Source organism: Galeopterus variegatus, unplaced genomic scaffold (genome assembly GCF_000696425.1).
Source record: "Galeopterus variegatus unplaced genomic scaffold, G_variegatus-3.0.2 Scaffold1275, whole genome shotgun sequence".
NCBI lineage: Eukaryota > Metazoa > Chordata > Mammalia > Dermoptera > Cynocephalidae > Galeopterus > Galeopterus variegatus.
The window spans coordinates 334,117-347,448 of NW_007727386.1; the positions used below are offsets into that span (position 1 = coordinate 334,117).

The following is a 13,332-nucleotide window of genomic DNA, read 5'->3' on the forward strand; positions in this document are numbered from 1 at the left end:
GATCGCAACCCTCAGTGTTGCCCCCGTACCGGACCGGGGACCGGCAACGGGATTGCAACCCTCGGTGTTGCCCCCGCGCCTCGCTCAGCCAGTAAGTGGGAACCGGTCTGTATGTGGGATCCGAACCCTCGGGCGGGAGCACCGCTGCACTTCCCAAGCAGCGCACTATCCAGTGCGCCACTGGGCCGGCCCCAAAAAGCTATGTTCTTGAGCTCCTTCTATTTCCACTTCTCTAGTTCCTCCTGCATGTCTCCCTCTCCTCCACATGACCACTACAGTCAGGCACACAGAGATGATTTTAGTGCTGAACTCAACTTGGAGGTTATTACAGAACATATTCCATATGCCTGATGTTCACTCAGAAGTTTCTCTTTTTTCTGTCATTTTGTTCAACATTTAGAAGCCCTCACATACCACACCCTTGAGCAGGAAATGCTTGTGTAAGTCATTTCATATTTCTTAGTTTCTTCACCAGTAAAATGGAGGAAAATAAAGTTGAATAGTCCCCACCCCCTGGAGGATTAAATGAGCTAATGGAGATAAAAGACCTGCATAGAGGAGATGCCCATTAAAGGGTTCTTGAATCATTCCCTGGAGTTTCTTTAGGTTTCCAGCTTATTCTGACATCCACTTGACTGGGCTTATTGCCCTAACTGTGGGGGAATCACCCCTTACTGCATTTCATGCTCCCCCTTTCCCTTGTCCAACCTGTGCCCCTGACTCTGCTGAAAACGTTTCCTCTGTGCCCAGCTCATAGCTGGGCCCCATGAGTGAGCAATGACTGGCCTGGGGTGCCTGCCTACTCCGGGCTTGCTCTAGGGCCTCCATCATCTCATTCTCACTTTTCACTGAGCATCTCCTATGTGTCAGACCCTGTTCCACTGCTTCATGTCTCCTGTTTTCTCAGACCTCACAGCACCTCTGAGGAGTGGGTACTATCATTGTTCCCCCTTGATAGAGGAGGTAACTTGCTCAGAGATGTGAGGTGATGGGCCTAGATCAACCAACACAGCCAGCTAGTTAAAAAAGCCAGCATTGAAGCCATATTGGACTTCACAAATGCTTTTCTCCTCTCTCTCCTGGCTGAAATCTCTCCTACTTTTTCCTGAGGGGAAGGGAGGAGGACTTGGTAGCTTCTCCTTGCTGGTGTGTGCCCCACCTGGTCTGCCAGGGAAGTCCTTCTGTCTTCCTTGCAGTCTCTGCCATCTCCTAGTCTCTCCTCTTGAACCTATCCTGTACCCAGGAGGAAAAGGCAGAAAAACATCAATCTGCCCAGGCCATTGACTTCTCCATAACTCTACTGTTTTCATTAAGCAATTAATTAAATATCCCTCACATCTGAACAGCACTTTACTCTTTCACATACATTATCCCCTTTAATTCTCATGCCACCAAATCATTCAATCAACAAATCCTGAGAGCCTTCCTTGAGTCAACCGCTTCACGTGGCCCTCAGATATAGCCGTGAATCAAATGGCCTCCCTGTTCCCTGGCATCAGAGGACTTCTGAATATTATAATTTTCTCAGTTTTGCACAAGAGGTAACTGAGGCTCAGAGAGAGGTGTGACTTTCCAGGACCACACAGCCAGAAAGTGACAGAGCAAAGACTCAGATGTAAGTTTTCTCATGCCAGGTCATCTGGGATTTCTTTTTTGCAACTTTCATCAGCCTTGAGTTCAATTCATGGGAAACTACTAGTTTTTACAAGGCTTCACATATATTCAAGAACGTCTCTGCAGTCAGGCAGATCTGGGTTCAAATTCCATGCTGTCCCTTTATAGCTGCTTGGTCTAGGCTGATAACTTGCCTTCTCAGAGCCTCAATTTCCTCATTTGTAACAAACTAAGAAATAATCACTCCTAGTGTGCATGGCTGCTGGGAGCATCTTCTGTAATGTATACATGTAACTGAACACCTGGCACTTTAGTTAGGATTATCTGCCTCCTTAGGGATCTGTTTCCCATTCTCTTCCGAAAGCAGAGAGGGGGACTGAGTCATCCTCATCTTCATCAACAGGCAGTCTATTTTCCCTGGCTCTCCATGGAGGTACCTCATTATCCAGGTGCCAGTGTTGTTATTTCACAGATAGGGGTCCAGTTTGGGACAGTGGGTCATTGGAATGGAATTCCTATGTGACAGGAGGTGAGGGGCTTGCAAAGTCTGAGCCTGGGGAGGATGAAGTTGCTGGGCTGTGACCCTCCAATGAATCCAGAGAGGCTACTGGGATGTCTTTGAAGGATGGGCAAGAAGGTTGTCCAGGGGAGGTTTCTGCACAGAGATGAGGTCCCTGGGGCTCTTCTTAAGCTCCGGGGCTTCTGGTGGAGTGAGAACCTGGTGTATCCCGTCCTCTGCCTTCCCTGCCTCTCACTCCTCCCTTCAGGCTCTGATCCACTCCTGGCCTATTCTTTCCCCAAATCCATCTCCTTGCCCTGGAGAAAATCCATTAATGCTCTTCCCCTAGATCTTTGAATGGCTCGTTCCCTTCCTTCATTTAGGTTACCTCCTCAGGGAGGCCCTCCTTGATTTATATCTAAAAATGTCTTTTCCCTTGGTCACTCTCTAACTTTTAGTCCTGCCCCCCACCAGCTCCCCTTTTAAAAAAAATAGGCCACCTTTACTATCAGAACCATATTATATGTTTATTTGCCTATTGACCATCTCTCACACTATAATCTGAAATCCACAAGAGCAGGATTCAGTATGGTGTGCAGAATAGTGCTGGCTGCATAGTAGGGGCTCAGTCAGTGTTTTGGGAAGGATTACTGACTGAAGGAAGGACCATCCTCTGCAATGGAGTCTCCAAAGTCCCCTGTACTGGGCTTGCTAAGGCTCCAGAGTCTGAGAGTGGGTTAGGAGAGGGAAGCACTTGGACTTGCAGTTTGTTCATGCATCTGTTCATTCTTTTGTTCATTCAACGACAACTCACTGAGAGGCTCTAGCTCGGGGTGCAGGGGAACTGGAGAGCAAACTGTGGTGTGACAAGAAGGAGGCCTCCCCAAACCCTGAATTCAAAGAAGTGGAGGGGCAGGGTAGAGGCCCTAAGGAGCTGAGAAGGAGCCACAAGGGAATGGAGCAGGAGGAGGAGGAAGGTGGGTTCTCTTTCCAGAATGGAGCCTTCTGAGGAGGCAGGAGATGGATGCAAGCTGTGACAGCAAGAGAGCTGGGGTAGTGGACAGGCGAGGAGTAGCTGGGCCCATGCTGGAAGGCTGAGGAGACAAACCATCAAGGCTCTGAGAGGGCTCAGGGAGGGCTCTAGCCAGCCCTGAGAGAAGTTGAGAGACTGGAAGACAAGGTGCGAGGTGGGCAGGGCAGGCCTCTGCCCTTTTGGAGTTATGGAATCTGGTTAATCCAACAGGGCTTCCTCCCAGATGTTGGCCTTTCTCTCCCCAGGTGCAGGAATGCCTGCAGCAGTTCATGGTGACGGGGGCACAGCTGCAGCAGATCCAAGCCAGCCTCCTGGGCTCCATGGAGCAGGCACTGAGGGGACAAACCAGCCCTGCCCCTGCTGTCCGGATGCTTCCCACATATGTGGGATCCATTCCACATGGCACTGGTGAGTGGCATGGACTAAGATAGGTAGCCAGTCCAGGAGGAGGGTAGTGATTTAGGGGAGGGGGAAGATCCTTATCCCTGTCCCCTATCTCTAAGGTCCCTTGACCAGAATTTACAGGCCTTGGGAATTTTGGAGGGAAGCAGAAGGCTCTGGTCTTGCCAGCCACATGCCTTTCTGTGAACTGCTTGACCCCTAGAGCAAGGAGACTTCTTGGTGCTGGAGCTGGGAGCCACAGGGGCCTCACTGCGTGTTTTGTGGGTGACTCTAACGGGCTTTGAGGGGCATAAAATAGAGCCCAGGAGCCAGGAATTTGTGATCCCCCAAGAGGTGATGCTAGGTGCTGGTCAGCAGGTGAGTGCTCACTGCCCAGCCTCTGGGGTCTGCGGCCTGGCTGGGAGGCTGGGGTTCAGGTGGGCAGAGCCGAGCCTCCCACCTGTCTCACAGCTCTTTGACTTTGCCGCCCACTGCCTGTCGGAGTTCCTGGATATGCACCCCATGGGCAAGCAGAGTCTGCAGCTTGGGTTTAGCTTCTCCTTTCCATGTCACCAGACGGGCCTGGACAGGGTGAGGTGCTGTCTCACAGCTCTTTGACTTTGCCGCCCACTGCCTGTCGGAGTTCCTGGATATGCACCCCGTGGGCAAGCAGAGTCTGCAGCTTGGGTTTAGCTTCTCCTTTCCATGTCACCAGACGGGCCTGGACAGGGTGAGGTGGAGTGAGTGGGTGTGGGAACAGTGGGTGGACAGGGGCTGCAGCCCTGCGAAGGCCATAGGAAGAGTAACCCAGCTTCTCTGCCCACAGAGCACCCTCATTTCCTGGACAAAAGGTTTTAGGTGCAGTGGTGTGGAAGGCCAGGATGTGGTCCAGTTGCTGAGAGATGCCATTCAGAGGCAAGGGGTAAGTGGAGGTAGTGGGGACAGGAGGGCCACCCATGTTGGCCAGGGCCTGGCACACATTGGCTGGACCTGTGCTTCTGGGAGGGCCTGCTTTCCTTTCCTGTTGGTATACTTTATCCAGTTTAGCTCTGGGGTAAATGTTGCTACCATTCCTATTTTATAGGTAAGGAAACTGAAGCTAGGTAAGGTCAAGCAAATGTTCAGGACCCTGGGGAAAACAAACATGGAAAGACTTTGACCCTGTCCTCAAGGTCTTCACAGTCTAGCATTCTAATAAAAGATTGTCCTTGTCGAGGAGGTGTGTTTGACGACTCTGGGAGTACCAGGGAGGGAGCACATGCTACTTGAGCAGAGACTTGCAGGAGGAGTTTGCCTGGTGCTTAAGCTCGGGCTAGGGAGGAAGATCTAGTCTCAGAGAACGGCATATGCAAAAGCCTGGATGCCAGAGAAAGGCAAAGCTGTCTGGACTAACTCCTGTGGTGCTGCGTACAGTGACTAGAAGTCAGTGCTGGGAGGAAAGGGCTTGGGGAGCCAAGCCAGGACGAGGTGCAATCTTTAAGGAGGCACTCAGTCTTGGAACCCTTGTCCTGGTCCTACAGGGAACACTGGAGGTGATGGCTGAGGGTAGGAGCCTCTGTGACTCCAAGAACCTGAGTTGGGGGAGGAAGGAGACAAGGGTAGAGTGGGAGGAAAACCCTCTATAGGGTGGGGGCCTGAGTGTATGTAGCACAAATGTGTGGGCCATGCAGACGTGGTGTTTCATGGACTCTGGGCATCTCCACTGAAGCCAGAGCCCCAGCCCTGCCTGTCCTACATGTTCCCTGCTCTTGACATTCAGGTGGGGCCCAACCTCTCCCTCTCCCTTGTCTAGGCCTACAGCATTGATGTTGTTGCCGTGGTGAATGACACGGTGGGCACCATGATGGGCTGTGAGCCAGGGGTCGGGCCATGTGAAGTTGGGCTTGTTGTAGGTGAGCCACGGGCCATGTATAATGATGGGTGGTGGCACAGCTGCCTGGCAGGCAGGTCCTGATTGGGTCTTCTCTGTCAGACACTGGCACCAACGCGTGTTACATGGAGGAGGCACGGCACGTGGCAGCACTAGATGAGGACCGGGGCCGTGTCTGCGTCAGCGTTGAGTGGGGCTCCTTCAGTGATGATGGGGCCCTGAGTCCAGTGCTGACCACCTTTGACAACGCCCTGGACCATGAGTCCCTGAATCCTGGTGCCCAGAGGTGGCCTGGTGGGGGGCCATGACTTTCTGTTTCAGGCCCTGACTGTTCTGCTCCTCACCTCTTCTGCCCCTATACTCAGGCCTTAGGCCCCTCCCTCTCACTCTGAGGGTCTCCAGGTTGCTCCCCTGGGGGGCCCTGGCCAGGCTCAAAGAACGAAGGGCTCAACGTTCTAGAACCCAGCATTTTCAACCCTTGGCCCTCCCTTATTCCTGACTCTGGCCATCCCTGATAGGGGATGGGGGTTGTGGGTAGCTGAGCAAAATGTCCCCTGCCTTCCTTTGGGTCCTGCTGCCCCTCCAGGAGGTCCCCCAAGCCTAACCTAAGTCAGAGAGGGCAGCAGGGTCTGGACAAACACCCACCCACCTGTCCTCTGGGAGGCCATTTATTTCTGGAGCCTTCAGTCTGGGTGCCCAAAGAAAATGACCGACCCCTCTTCAGTGGCTCTTGGAGGTGGGGCCTGGTGGGCTGAGGGCTTAGGAAAGGCTTTGTCCAGCCACCCTTCCCACCTGCAGGTTTGAGAAGATGATTGGAGGCCTGTACCTGGGTGAGCTGGTGCGGCTGGTGCTGGCCCACTTGGCCCAGCGAGGATTCCTCTTTGGCGGCTGCACCTCCCCTGCCTTGCTGAGCCAAGGCAGCATCCTCCTGGAGCATGTGGCTGAGATGGAGGAGTAAGTGGGGGAGGCGAGTGGCTAAGACAAGGGGATTCTTTGCTTGAGAGAGTGGAGGATACTCTGTTCCTGAGGTAGCCATAGGGTTTTGGTGGGATGGGGAGCTTCTGGGTTACCTGAGCCTCAAACAACACCCTCTCCTCTTGCCTAGCCCCTCGGCTGGGGCAGCCTGTGCCCGCGCTATCCTGCAGGACTTGGGCCTGAGCCTGGAAACCTCGGACGCTGAGCTTGTTCAGCAAGTGTGTGCGGCCGTGTGCACACGGGCTGCCCAACTCTGCGCGGCTGCCCTGGCTGCTGTCCTCTCCCGCCTCCAGCATAGCCGGGAGCAGCAAACATTCCAGATCTCTGTGGCCACTGGAGGCCAAGTGTTTGAGCGACATCCCAGGTACTGTGAAAACATGATCCTGTGTGATCAGGTAGCATGGACGTGTGTGCTTGTGATACACACCCAGAGGGCACTCTGGGGTCACGTGTACAAGTCAGTGGATACAAATGGCACTCAAGTAGAATGAGGGCCTGACTGGATAATGGGAGGCCAGAAGATGTCCAAAGAGAAAAAAGATGCTTCTTTTTGTGTGTTCAAGGGAAGGGGCCATTGGGGGCACTGGGCATGTGGTTGGTGCACAGAATGGATTTATAATTAAATTGATTTAAAGTGATGGGGCTCGGGGCTTCAGCAAGTGCTAAGCTGATGCACATGTTATGTGTCTGTGTAGGTTCAGCAGCATTCTACAGGAGACAGTGATGCTCCTGGTTCCAGAATGTGATGTCTCCTTCATCCCCTCTGTGGATGGGGGTGGCCGGGGTGTGGCAATGGTGACTGCCGTGGCTGCCCGCCTTGCTGCCCACCGGCGCCTGCTGGAGGAGACCCTGGCACCCTTCCGGTTGAACCGTGAGCAGCTGGCAGTGGTGCAGGCACAGATGCGAGAAGCCATGGCTAAGGGGCTCCGAGGGGAGGCCTCCTCCCTCCGTATGCTGCCTACTTATGTCCGAGCTGTGCCCGATGGCACCGGTGAGAACCTAGCCTGAGTGTGGGACTGGGACATGACCTAGGGGTCATAGTGTGTGCTGGGCCTGGAGCCACCAGCTCTGTCCTGGCACTGAGGGTCTCTGCCCCACAGAACGTGGGGACTTCCTGGCCCTGGACCTTGGGGGTACCAACTTCCGGGTCCTCCTTGTACGTGTGGCCACGGGAGGTGTGCAGATCACCAGCCAGATCTACTCCATCCCTGAGTGTGTGGCCCAGGGCTCTGGGCAGCAGGTATCTACAGCCTGTGCCTGACATCAGAGGTTGGGAAGGGCCAGGGCAGGGCCTACCACCTAATTTGCCCCACTCTGCAGCTATTTGACCACATTGTGGACTGCATCGTGGACTTCCAGCAGAAGCAGGGCCTGAGTGGGCAGAGCCTCCCCCTGGGTTTCACCTTCTCCTTCCCGTGTAGACAGCTTGGCCTGGACCAGGTGAGGGACTAAGGGCCAGGAGAAGCAATTTCCAAGGGCCTCCCACCTATATACCCTTCATGGAGTGGGCAGGAGACCAGGGAAAGGGCTAGGTGGGGAGGCAGCAGCACTGCTGAGCTGGACCTGCATCCAGCCTCAGTTTCCCCAGACATGGTGTGTCTAGGGTTAGGGTCTGGGGCATTTGGGGCAGTTCAGGCCCAGATTGGGGCTTATCAGAGGACACATTGCCTATTTCAGCCATAGTTTTGGTGTATTGGCCTAGAGGTATTGCAGGAAGCAGACTTTGTTCCTGTCTCTAGAAGGGGCTTGAGGCTGCATGGTTTCTTTACCCTCTCCCCGGTTCTCTTCCTTGTTTGTTTCCTTCTCAGTGCCTGGCTCAGTGTTGGGTGCCTGATTGGAGTGGCAGAGCAACAGGCTCAGGTCTAGACACAGCACCTCCACTCAGTGCACACCTCAGCATGTCCATTAATAGGTGTAATAGACTTCTCAAGGTACACACCTGAAGCCTGTCTTGGAAACAGTACCTCCTAGGCCTCTGGTCAAAGCTCCCAGGAATCTCCTTCTCAACATTCCCCAGCTTCTGCTTAAGAGCCTCTTGTGCTGAGCAGCTTACTGCCCCTGACGACATCTGTTGCATTCTTAGACACCTGTGGTCATTGAAAAGCTCCACCTCATCTACTCCAACCAGGCTTGTGCAGTTTTCACCCTCTGCTCCCACTTTAACCTCTCTCCGACATGTCACTCTTTACGCTGCTTTCTTTTACACAGTGGTTCTTTTGGATCGTGCAATTGGCCATCGTCTCTGCTGGTCTGCTCCACTCCAGGCTAAGCACACTCACTCTTTTGATTATTCTTTGTAAGGTGCGAGAAGCAGGTGTGACTCAGTGTGCAAACCCAGGCACGCAAGAAACATGGTCTTATTAATTTTCTATAACTGAACTTAATTTCTGTGTTGAGGCTACATTCTTTTGGGGGGTGAAAACTTAATTAATGCAAGGACCCCCTTCCAAAAGCAGGGGCCCTTCTCAGCTCCATAGTGTCCTTTGCTGTGCAGAATGTGCAGACACCTGGGGAACTCAGGGAGATGTCCCAGCCCCAGCTCTCTAGGCACCTCTCCACCCTGCCACTTTCTCTCTCAAACCTTGACACCTCCTGGGCATTCCATGGGGAAGGAGAGCAGAGGCCTCCTCTGATCTCAGATAACTCAAATCCCTTCTGTCTCCTCCCCTTCCACAGAGGTTTAGCCCAGGGTGGAAGTCATAGGACACCTTTCTCAGGAAGCAATCAAAAACCTTCTTAACTTCCCCTCTGCCTCCTCTTCCCCAGACCGGGGAGCCTTTCTCTTGTTTGTGGGCAGGGAAACTTTGCTATTGCTCATCATATGATCTCTCTCAAACTGGTTCTCCCTCTCATCCTCTCACACTCCCTGGTATCTGTTTTTGAGACAGTGAGCATAGAACACCCTAACTGCTGTACAACGGGAAAAGAGATAAAAGGAAATATTATTGAATAAAATGTTGGTTACTACATATTTCTAAAATCTCCTGCTCCGAAGAGTTCCAGATATCCCCTCCTTGCTGTTACTTTGGGCAGAGTGGTCATTTTCTCCTAATAGCCATGGAATAATTCCCACTCCCCTGCCTCCTCCCTCAGAGGAAGCACACTAAGAAAATAACAGTGCTTTTCAGGTACAGTCAGGCCCCTTGTCACTAAGTTCACAGTCTAAGTGCATTTTCTCACTATAAAGGGATGTCAGTCGTGCCCTCCCCCCACCCTCCTGCCCAGGTGTTCTGGTTTTTCCATTCATTCCTCACCTGTATCTGGAACCCATGAGTGAATCTCATCAACACGGCTCTATCCCTAACTCTGAGAATTCCTTCCTCTCAAGTGACTCTTGCTAGTTCTTTCTGAAAGGGCCGATCAGCTGTCATTTAGGCCTCTGAGCCTTCCTCGTTTTCCCCTTTCTCACACATAGCACTCACTTTAGCAGCTCTGTTCATTTCTAACCCAATTACAAAGGGCCGTCCCTTCTGGGCAAATGTCTTAAAATGGCCAGACCCTCAGACTGTCTGAGCATTCTGGAACTAATCATGGAAGATGTAGGTCGGATGGTTATTAATAGGTTTCTTTACACTGAAAGCCTCCTGGGGAGATGGGAGGGGGCAGAGGACAAGGCCTTCAACCACACAGCAAAGTAGGAAAGGAATTCTGCTTGGGGGTGGTGGAAATCATATACCTCTGATAGGAGGCAGAGTGAGATTTGAAGGGGGACCTTCAGCTTTCTTTTTCCCCCCCTGGTATTTATTATCCCAGAGCATCCTCCTGAATTGGACCAAGGGTTTTAACGCATCAGACTGCGAGGGCAAAGATGTTGTATGTCTGCTGCGGGAAGCCATCAGGCGCAGACAGGTAGGAGCCTACCTCCAAGGGTGATTAGGGGCTGTGGAAAGCCTTGTGGGGAGCAAAGGGTCTCCTGCTTCCTGAGAGGGGGGCCTTCTGCAGTAGAGACCTCTGGGTCCAGTGCTGGTTGCCGTGACAACCGTGTTGCCCAGCAACTAGCAGCATCCTTTTATGTGCAGGCAGTGGAGCTGAATGTGGTTGCCATTGTCAATGACACGGTGGGGACCATGATGTCCTGTGGCTATGAGGACCCCCGTTGCGAGATAGGCCTCATTGTTGGTGAGGAGGGCCCTGCCCTTTTATGCCCTTACTGCTTGATAATTCCTTGCATCCTATTGATTCCTCAGGTTGGACAGTCTGCTGGTGTCAGGGATATGGGATTATTCCTGCCTGACCCAGTGAGGGCCTGGAACATTCTACTGGGCTGGGAATCTGGAGCTCGGGTATTTAGTCCAATGCAGCTGCTCACTCATGGTCATTGAAGCTCTTTGAGACTCAGTTTGCCCATCTGGTAAATGAATCTGAGCTTTGGAATCATACAAATTTGGGTGGAAATACTAGCTTTGTTGCTTCTACCTGTATGATCTTGGGCAAGTCATTAGAGACTATTTCCTCATCTCTAAGATGGATATAACAAAAATGCTTGTCTGAAGGAGTCATGAGGATGAAACAAGAGGGTGCAAAGCATGGCACAGTTCCTGGCTTATGGTACACACTCGGTGTTTGGAACTCGGTGGGGGTGGGGAACCAATGAGCTGTGAGAGGCTGGCCTTAAGACTGTCCAAAATTCTGTCTGTATTAAGCACCTACCCTGTGGCCAGCTGGGGACTGGGTGAAGGGACAGGAAGACACATAAAATAAGGGGAAATCCCTGCCTTCTCAGAACTGGCCACGTAGCAGGGGCTGAGCCCAGAATAGCCCATGAGCAGATCAGAGAGCAGGTCAGAGAGAGCATTCTCTGACTCTACACACAGGTGGGGACAAAGCTGTGTCTTGGGATGAATGGGACTTGAAAAGAAAGTCTTGAAAGAAAGGATTTGGCTAGGTAGGGGAGGAGGCCTTCCACAGCTTCTGTCTCATGGGAGGCCACAGGTGTCTCTTAGAACACAAGGCATCTGTGGCCTCCCATGAGATAGGGAGCTTCTTGAACATAGAGCCTGACACGGGGAGGTGCTCAAGAGAGGCATACCCAGGACGGAGGAATTCCAGGTGGGGCCAGCAACGCACCCACCTGCCCAGAGCTGAAAATGTGATGGGGAGAGGAAGAAGATGCCTTGTGTGCTCTCTGTCTGGAATGTCTTTTCCTTTCTGTGCTTCTTGGCTTCAAAGCCCAAATTAAATGTCACTTCCTCTTTGTAGATTTTCCTGACCCTGTAGGCAGGAAGGAAGACTCACCTAATGCTCTGGGGCTCCCATAATGTTCTCCTTTGCACTTCTATTTGGACACATAGAGGCATCATCAGAGCTGGCTGTTCATTGCCCAACTTCTGGCCAGACTGTTGGGCTCCTTATGTTTGATTGCTTTCTATGTCCCTAACTCCTTGCCCAGCACCTGTTAGTTTAACTAAGGGCCTAGAAGGCCAGTCCAGGGAGCTTCAGCCTCTCACCAGCAGACAGTAGGGGGCTGTCACATATCACCCAGGGGAATGATATGACTGATGGGCATTGCAGGAGCACTTTGGGGTAGCACGGTAGATGGACTGATGGTGGTGCTGATAGGGGAAGTAGTGGAGGTCCCAAGGGCTCGATGCTGATAGAGGGTCAGCATTAGGGATGTCAGGAAGGAAGGAGGACCAGGACCAGCGACAGGTTGTGAGCATGGGGAGATGGAGAGGTGGGGAATGAACCCAAATTTTGCCATATTGGTGTGGGGAGGACTCAGAGGGGCTTTTTCTGCACATCAGTAAATGGTTCCCGTCCCGTCTGGCCCCTCTGCAGGAACCGGCACCAATGCCTGCTACATGGAGGAGCTCCAGAATGTGGCCAGCGTGGCTGGGGACTCGGGCCACATGTGCATCAACATGGAGTGGGGTGCTTTTGGGGATGATGGCTCACTGGGCATGCTTAGCACCCACTTCGATGAGTGTGTGGACCAGGCGTCCATCAATCCTGGCGAGCAGAGGTGTGGGTTGGGCCCAGGCAGTGGTGACTGGTGGTGGCTGACGCTGATAATGGTAGTTGGTGGGGTCTCACACATGATCATGCAGGTTTGAGAAGATGATCAGTGGCATGTACCTGGGGGAGATCGTGCGCCACATCCTTTTGCATTTAACCAGCCTTGGAGTTCTCTTCCGGGGCCAGCAGACCCAGCACCTTCAGACGAGGGACATCTTCAAGACCAAGTTTCTCTCTGAGATTGAAAGGTGCCTGAGGCCTACAAAGGAGTCTGTCTGTCCCCTGTGGGGGAGAATACTGGTTGTTGTTGGTGGAGGTGGGGTCCACTCTGGAGGATGATGTGGGTGAAGTCACAAGAGGGGGGAAACTAATGCAGGACCCTGACTTTGTGCACTATCCCTTTCTGACCCTCAGTGACAGCCTGGCCCTGCGGCAGGTCCGAGCCATCCTGGAGGATCTGGGGCTGCCCTTGACCTCAGATGATGCCCTGATGGTCCTAGAGGTGTGCCAGGCCGTGTCCCAGCGGGCTGCCCGGCTCTGTGGGGCTGGCGTGGCTGCTGTGGTGGAGAAGATCCGGGAGAACAGGGGCCTGGAAAAGCTGACGGTGTCTGTCGGGGTAGATGGGACCCTCTACAAGCTGCACCCCCAGTGAGTCTCGGTGCACGGGCTGGGCAGGGAGGCATGGCCGGGAGGGGCCTGGCTGGCCTAGCCTCACCTCAGCCCTTCCCCCTCACAGCTTTTCCAGCCTGGTGGCAGCCACGGTTCAGGAGCTGGCCCCTTGCTGTGCGGTCACCTTCTTGGAGTCAGAGGATGGGTCTGGCAAAGGCGCGGCCCTGGTCACTGCTGTTGCCTGCCGCCTTGCCCAGACAGCCTAGATCTGAGGAAGTCTCCAGGAACCACGGGGTATCAGCCCCAGCCTCGCTGGACCTGGCGTGGGCCCAGCCCATCCCTGAGCCAGGCCCAGCCACTCAGGACTACCAGAACAGCCTGTGTGTGACCCCTCTG

General features: G+C 53.3%; 1 protein-coding gene across 1 annotated transcript in view; it reads left to right on the forward strand.

Moving 5' to 3' along the window:
- The window catches only part of HK3 (hexokinase 3 (white cell)), a 14,578-nt gene extending 1,283 nt beyond the window's left edge, over positions 1 to 13,295 (forward strand). Inside the window, exons 2-18 of the mRNA XM_008576038.1 lie at positions 3,398 to 3,554; positions 3,751 to 3,905; positions 4,138 to 4,257; positions 4,354 to 4,449; positions 5,320 to 5,419; positions 5,500 to 5,683; positions 6,196 to 6,351; positions 6,503 to 6,736; positions 7,068 to 7,363; positions 7,473 to 7,612; positions 7,693 to 7,812; positions 10,126 to 10,221; positions 10,392 to 10,491; positions 12,151 to 12,334; positions 12,420 to 12,575; positions 12,742 to 12,975; positions 13,064 to 13,295. Of these exons, the coding sequence (XP_008574260.1) occupies positions 3,398 to 3,554; positions 3,751 to 3,905; positions 4,138 to 4,257; positions 4,354 to 4,449; positions 5,320 to 5,419; positions 5,500 to 5,683; positions 6,196 to 6,351; positions 6,503 to 6,736; positions 7,068 to 7,363; positions 7,473 to 7,612; positions 7,693 to 7,812; positions 10,126 to 10,221; positions 10,392 to 10,491; positions 12,151 to 12,334; positions 12,420 to 12,575; positions 12,742 to 12,975; positions 13,064 to 13,202 (2,667 nt within the window). The 3' untranslated portion in view covers positions 13,203 to 13,295. The remainder of the gene's footprint in view (positions 1 to 3,397; positions 3,555 to 3,750; positions 3,906 to 4,137; positions 4,258 to 4,353; positions 4,450 to 5,319; positions 5,420 to 5,499; positions 5,684 to 6,195; positions 6,352 to 6,502; positions 6,737 to 7,067; positions 7,364 to 7,472; positions 7,613 to 7,692; positions 7,813 to 10,125; positions 10,222 to 10,391; positions 10,492 to 12,150; positions 12,335 to 12,419; positions 12,576 to 12,741; positions 12,976 to 13,063) is intronic.
- Positions 13,296 to 13,332: the final 37 nt, after the last annotated feature.